We start from the raw sequence: 7457 nt of genomic DNA on the forward strand, positions 1-7457 counted from the left end.
GGTAACACCAACCTACAGTCCCCTCCCTGCTGCATGAGGTACAGTTGCTTTCTTCCACCAGTACCCTGAGGTGGGCCCTGGTCCCAGGGTCTCTGACCCTTCCTTCTCCCTATTTTGGTTCCTAAGAGTAGTCACTGGTGACCAAAGATCACGTATTTTATAACTTTCAGCATTCTGGCCACACTTTCCCCTTCCCACAGAGCCTTGCTGTCCCTCACAACCAAAGAATGGGTAACTTGCTCTCACATGCCACAGACTTGCTTTGCCTCTAAGAACAGCTGCTTCCCTTTGGAGTGGAGGCCTCCTTTTAAAAAGAAAAAAAAATTCTTTAAAAACAATTTCAAAGCCTTAAAATAATCTTATGAAAATAAATAGAATACAAACATTATGGTTCTCAGCCTGGAAAGGTTTCTTTAGAAGGGGTAATACTTTCTGGCTCCTCTGTTTCACCCTTGGATGATGAGCCATCTGCCAATACAGTCTGTAATTTCTGGGGCTGCTTCCTTCAATAGCATTTCCAGATGTACCTTCATAACAGAACTGTATTTTACTGGAAATTGGCAGTTGCTGGCTCGTTGAGGGTGTCCCAGCCCCTTCACTGTTCAGAGTCTCATAGATTATTTACAATCCAGGGTCAGCATCAGGGCTGCAGGGTTTTCAGCAGTCTCCTGACTCACTTTCTGCTACCATGGGGAAGCAGAACCAGGAAGATGGCCAGGGAAATGTGGGTCTGAGGAGCACCTGCCTACCCCTGCCTGGCTGACCTGCAGGCTCTGGGGTCTGCTGCCATGTACCCACTGGGTCTGATGTCCATGATAAGCTCCAGCCTCAGCTGGGTGGGTGCTGCAAAGGGGGGAATCTTTGGCTTCCTGGCAGGGAGAAGTTTGTGTTCAGATATAAATAAGGCACATGAAAGAAGTGAGCACCTGTGTGGATGAGCACCACTGATATTGTAATAACAGCAGGTAGCCGTGCTAATGGTAACAGTGACAATTAATAAGGTAGTGTCTCCAAGCTCGGTTCTAATCATGGGGGCAAGCACTGTTTCAGCTGGATGATCCTGGGGTCTCAGCAGTGTCTTTAGGGCCCAAGCTGAGATTTCTTGTGTGTGAGGAAAGCTCTGTCCTGGACTCAAGGAGTTCACAGAGTTCATCCATTGCCCTGGTGCAGGTCTCGAGGTTAGCAGCCAGCTTCTGGATTTTGGCCTTCAGCACGGCCTGGCTCACTTTTGTGACCTCCTTTGTGTATTCTGGCACGAGGAAGCTGTGGGAGCCGTAAAACACCATGAAGCAGATGGAGTTGTACAGTGAGATGGAGGCCCTCTTCTCTGACTGGAGCAGTGTGGGGTCCCCTGGGCCCTGTCCCCGGCAGAGGAATTCCAGGCAGCTGAGGATTTCCCTCATCTGTTTCCGACAAGTCATTGCAATTTCCTGCACCTTCCTCACCTCCCGGGAGTTGCAGAGCACTAAGGAGAGATCGGAGGTGATGCTGATGGCCCCCCCGGCAGTGGCTAGACCCAGACCCACAGCTGATGCAAGGAGAGAGGCTCCCAGTGTGGCTGGGCTCAGGGACAGTCCCACAATGGCTGTGACTGCTCCTGCAGCGGTCAGGGAGCTCCCACTGATGTTGGCAATTAGAGACCTTTTGCGGAGCTTGTTGATTTTCTGAGCCACCTCATGAAGATGTGCAATTTGGCTGTGCAGCCTCTGTCTCTGATCCAGCAGCACTGTGTGGAAGTGGTGTGTGGGGTCTAGTGTTTGGGGAAAGGCAGCACTGTTTCTCTCCATAGCCCCTGTCCAGAAACAGAAAAAGCTGTTTTGGGATTTATATTAAAAAAAAGTGAGACATGCTCAGCCTGGACCTCCATTCCAGGGGTGGCATTCAGCCAATTTTTTGGTTCACCCAGCTACATGAAAGGCTTGCTGTCTGCACGCACACACATACTCACGTACACACACACACACGTGCACGTACACATATGCACATTTAATTACCATAGTCCACTGTAACCTTCAGACAGAGAAACTTCTGAATAGTTTTCTTGATCCTTGTGAAGACTAAAGTGTCTTAAGGTCTGGGATCAGAGGTACAGTTGTTCTCATCTCTATGAAGACACAAAATGCCTCTTCTAACCCTGGGGACAGAAACTTCCTTAAGATGAAATGACCTAGTGCCAAGCATAGTAATGGTTCCAGAAGTAGCTAGTGTTGTCCCTACAGTGGGATTCAGAGGATTTGCAATATTCAGAGGTATCCTTGACAGAAAGGCCAGGTTCTGGGGAGGTGAAAGCCAGCCATCCCAGGTTGCTATCTGAGGGTCCTTCCCCATTAAAGGAGGTCAGGGAGAAGCTGCTGGGAGGAGTCAGGATCTGACTTTTCCATCTAGGAGCTGGGAAGCTCATCGATGTCTCAGACGGGGATTGTGAACATCCTTCCTCTCTTTATGCCTGATTGCAGCTCAAGGTCCTGCAACATTTTTTTTTCCTGTTGTAACCTGGCGTCAGCGTTTAGACAAAGCTGGGAACCATTGTTCTGTGGTGCTCAGTCCAACCTATGGTTGTGGATCCCCAGTGGCGCTGGCAGGGAGGCCTATGGACCTTGTTTAAGAGGTCCATGAAGGGCACATCAGAACAACAAGCTCCCTGTCAGTGTGTACTCCTTGGGAGGGAAAATACAGGTGCCTGTGAATAGAAAAGGTTTGAAAACTACTGGCTATGGCAACCTTCCTGACAAGGTAGCAGAAGAACGTCTTCCCCTTCTAGAGGGTGAATCTTCAGGGTTTCAGTGCTAGGTGATCTCTGCTTTGCTCTCTTTGCCTTCCTTTCTCACAAGGGTAGAAAGAAACGATTTAATAAGCCTTTGCAGGTCACTGTCAGGCTGCAAAGCGCTTTACAGAAGAGGTCAGCATCATTAGCCCTGTTTTACATATAGGGCAACTGAGGCATGGGGAGGCAATTGGAGTGATGTAGCATCACCAGCTGCCTGATGGGAGCAGAGCTTGTGTTTTCCACACCACTGCACTGTGTGCAATGCTGCACTGCCTCTGCACCTAGCAAGGTCTAGCTATAGAACTAAGAAGTTCTTTGCAGTCCTAAATGCCTTCATAGTCAAGAGAAGTTTCTGTAGCAGTAGGACCCTGTCCCAGAGCCAGCAAGGCAAAGCTATTCACTACTGCAAACAGCTTATGTCTTCTAAATCTTCTTTACTGTGTGAACTGGAGGTACCTGGTCCCTCACACTGGCACACTGAATGGTTAGGATCCTTGTGGCTTTCATTCTGCAGAATCACTGTCTTCCGGAAGGAGGAAACCTCCTACCATAAAGAGTCTTTCCGTCTTGAAGTGTGTAAGCAAAAATAGGTAATTCTTGCTGCAATTTTTTCTCTTCTACTTATAATCTGTCTCACACAGAACCCTTTAGGATCCCCCCTTACCCCTCAGAACAACTACCCCAGTCTCTCTGAGGCCCACAGTGTTATCTGGCTATTTGAACCATTTGGTACACTGCTCTTTTCTTAGTTGGAGGCAGCGTCATCTTATTTTTGACACTATAATCAGATATGAAGCTGAACATACCGAGACTAACACTAACCTAAATAGTTACAGACATTGAAATGAACAATGAGCGCATCATCAGGCTTAACAGGGGATCAATATGATGATCATTAAATATATTGATTCCTGTAGCCTCTCAGCAGTGTGTTTGCTGATTTTCCTACTGAGAACATAGTTTTCAGTAATAACAGTGGTCATCTCACTGCACAGTTAATAGAACAGTCATTCAATATATAATATGAGCCTTACACCAATGCAAGTCATCTTATACACTGATTTATGCCAGCATAAAAGAAAACAAACCCAACCCCTGCTTTTAGACAAAAATCTCCCCAGTGATAAGGTGTGCATTAGTCCCAAACCTGTTTCTGAACTGCAGACGCTTTCCTAACGCAGTGCTCGGATGGACTCCAAAAGAATGCTGGTTCCAACTTACCTTTAGTTTCCAGCCAACTTCCCCAAAGACAAATTTTGGTCTGTTTCTGGAGGAGACCAATTTATAGCTCCTGTGGACCAATTGCTGTGATGGGAATGCTTTGCCTCATACTGGGAGTTTGCCATTTCCTGCTCTCCCGTGTGCAGAAGGATGTGACACACTGGAAAGTGACCTGAGGGACAGTGAGCACACATCACGTTCAGGAAACGATCCCTGCGAATGAGCATTGTGTGTTCGCTTTTCCTGAAGTGTAGGGGAAAAAAAAAATCAACCCCCCCCCCCCCCCCCAGCCTATTCCTGGCTCTGAGCTAGTGCAGTCATTCCCCTTCAGGGAATAGTTGCCCTTCCTTTCCCTGAAATAGCAGCTGACTTTACTCTGTGCTGGAGCCTCTAATTGCTTGATACCTGAAGCTTCCCCCTACTCCACATCTCGAGCTAGTAGAGCATCAGCCAATCATCTCTTTCATTCAAGGCCAGTGTACTTTTAAAATCCCAGCTCTGTGGGGGAATCGTGTGTGTGACTGGCTGGAGCACAGCTGTGGCGTGTGAGAGCAGTGCTCTGGTCCATAAAAGGGAGGCAGCTCCAAGATGAATGACAAGGTGATTGCCTCAAATTCTCATCCCTTCCCCTTCTGCATAGACAAAACCATGCCGTAACCTGTAAAGGAGGGGATCTCCCTGTGTTCCTTGCCCTGTTTGTGATCCGTGGGCACACCAGGACTGCATTCACAGTGCCTCTTGCAAGGTGCCTGGGATCCCCTCCTTCACTGCCTGCTATTGCCTGGCAGCTGTGCCAACATCCAGATGTGGCCAGAGGGAAGAGATTGTCAGGGAGATCAGGGAACTGCCCCAGTGACACTGCTTGTGCTGCCTTTCACACTGAGCCAGGGACAGCTTTAATCAAAGACAGATTCTTTGGATGAGTTCAGAAAAAGGGATTTTTTTGGTGGCATTAAGTAGTGCAGCCCACCCTAGACCGACTACAGTGGTATGTGTCCCTGTTGACATAGAGCCTATGGTGTCAGGGATTCTGTGTCCTGTCCTGCCTCCCTCTGACTGATGCCTAGGCACACTGACACAGGTACAAGGTGGCACTCATGAGATGGGGGAGGATACAGCTTGCGGATTAAGACACCTGCACTGAGGAGCTGATGTGAGTGGGGTGTCTTGTCTCCCATTAATGTCAATAAGGATGTAGGGGGAATTTAGTTGTCTAAGCACAGATGTCTAGTGACATGTTAGGCTCTGTAGAAAGCCACAGCTGGCATCCAGCTGCCTTTTCAGACGGGTGTCTTATCTGACAGCCCTGTGTGGACATTTTAGATGCCCTACAACATCATAAATAGCATTGAATACCTATGTGCAGCCATCTGAACTGAGCCCTGGATCTCCACTGACTATACTGGGAGGTGGGACATCTAGCTTATGTGTAGTCACTGCCATTCAGATATCTCAGTTGGCAAGCTGATTCTCACCCCCACTGCTGTGCGGTGCCTGTCCATGCAGACTTTTTCCCTGTAAGAATAAAAGGTGGCTTATGCTTCTTCTGGCAAGGGGTGAGCTAACTTTAATGCCTCAAACTTAGCATGAGCTAAAAACATTTATTTGAAGAACAGCTGACCTGGGATAACATTTCACCTGGCTACACATGTACCTGGTCTTGCCTTATGGTGTATATGAGCTAATTTGAGGAATGTTACACCTTAAAGGGTGACACAGGGTGCTCTGAAAAACACAGGCAAGATAAAATTGTACAGCACTGCTGACTGTCTTGTCTCTCTTCCCTGCCCTGATGGTTCCCATTTCCGTATGTGGATGGCTTAACCTCTGGTGAAGCAACTACTGAACTGCCCAAATTGCAGCAGCAGTGGCATCACTAGGGGCTCAATTCAGTTGCCTAAACTTAGGAGCCCAGTGAGACCTGAGGTGCCGTAGGCTATCTGGAACATTTTTATGGGGCTGGTTGATAAGTCACAGGCCCCATGGGAAACCCAAGCCCTCCTAGAACAGGGCACTTGAGAACATCTGAAATGGCACCAGACACTTATGCAGGGAGAGCTGCACAGAGGCCCAGAAATCTTATTTCTCATCAGTGTGAAGCATTGCAAGAGCCTTGAAACACAGGGATGAAAGGAGTATATAAAGTAGAAAATGTCACAGCTCTGTGAGGGTTGACATGGGATTACAGGTGGGAAATCATATCTTCCTCACTGTAACTTGATGTTATCCAGGGCCTAACTGGTTCCTGCTGTGAACTTTTCTAAAAGCCTCAGTGCTGTGCTGACATGTGTTTTTCTTAAATGCAGGCCTCCATTTGGAGCAGCTGTGCTTGAAAGCACCAGATCTTCTTTCTTGTTTAGTGGATTCTTTCTCTTTGGGGCTGTCTATGCAACTGGGAACCTCTGATGATTCCTTGGTGTCCTCCAGCTTGGCTAATCACACAAGTTACTATGAACTACTTTGAACATTGTAGCTTACTTCCTCTTGCCATATGGAACAACTCCAGGCTGTTGGGGTAGAAGCTTGTTCCCTACCCTATTTCTTCAGAAGGATTTTCATTCCTTTGTTAGATATACCAGATACCAAATACCAGATGAACATGTTGGGCTTGAAGAGATGCATCGTCAGTGTGGATTAAGTATTCCAGCTCACATGGTTCCTTTTTTTGGGTCACTAACAAATTCAACTGTTCACTTCCAACTCAGGAGCAGATGTTCTGTCTTAATAATAATTAAAAAAAGAAAAGACACCATTAAAAGTAAAACCTCCATGACTGGCAATATTCTCTCTTCATAATAACTTTTAATAAAGCTCTGATCTAGCAAAGCCTTTAAGCACATGCAAGAGACTGAACTAAAAGGACTTCATTTTTCTGAAGGGCTAAATATCCATAATAGTTAGCAATAGGTTTGTGGCTGAGATTCCATGACTGGCCTAATTTAATGTAAGTATAGGCTGCCTCATGTGGATTTCACCTCCTCACATGCCTTCTTTCCTCTGTATCTCCACCTCCTCTTTTCTGTCAGCTCTCATGAGTATGGGTCTAAACAGGAGTGAGACTGGCTTACTGACACAAATGAAAACTAACCAGCCCCCCTCCCCCAAAAAAGGATGCTTTACTGGTGTATGTGTGAGCTGTGTAGACACATGGTTGCCAGTGCTGACCCAAGGGAGGGACAAGGGCTGTGAAGCAGCAGGCAGGGAGAGGAGAAGGCTGTGATTGTTCAGTTCAGCGGCAGCTTGTTTTTAGATCAACTTAAACTGACTGTGAAACAGTACTTCAAATGCTTTGTCAGGGTGGGCCTGCTTGAGGTTGGGCATAACCGAACAAATCAGTAGCATTGAAGAGTTACTTCAAGTTACCACAGACTTGAAAAGAGAAAACATTGTTTTGAAGATGCTTAAATAAGTAATCTTGTTCTGTTATACTTTGCACATATTACGTGTTAACAGAAAGGTGAGTTTTGAC

The 7457-nt window shown here is 46.9% G+C and overlaps 1 protein-coding gene across 1 annotated transcript; it reads right to left on the reverse strand.

Annotated features, from left to right (window-relative positions):
* Positions 1 to 1046: 1046 nt before the first annotated feature.
* APOLD1 (apolipoprotein L domain containing 1) lies at positions 1047 to 1787 on the reverse strand. The gene has a single exon (XM_026082767.1). The coding sequence runs from the start codon at positions 1785 to 1787 to the stop codon at positions 1047 to 1049; it is 741 nt and encodes a 246-aa protein (XP_025938552.1).
* Positions 1788 to 7457: the final 5670 nt, after the last annotated feature.

The sequence above is a fragment of the Apteryx rowi genome, unplaced genomic scaffold (genome assembly GCF_003343035.1).
Source record: "Apteryx rowi isolate R43461 unplaced genomic scaffold, aptRow1 scaffold_590, whole genome shotgun sequence".
Classification (NCBI taxonomy): Eukaryota; Metazoa; Chordata; class Aves; order Apterygiformes; family Apterygidae; genus Apteryx; species Apteryx rowi.

Coding starts and splice junctions, on each gene's coding strand:
- APOLD1 (XM_026082767.1), bottom strand. CDS start 1,787: ATGGAGAGAAACAGTGCTGCCTTTCCCCAAACACTAGACCCCACACAC.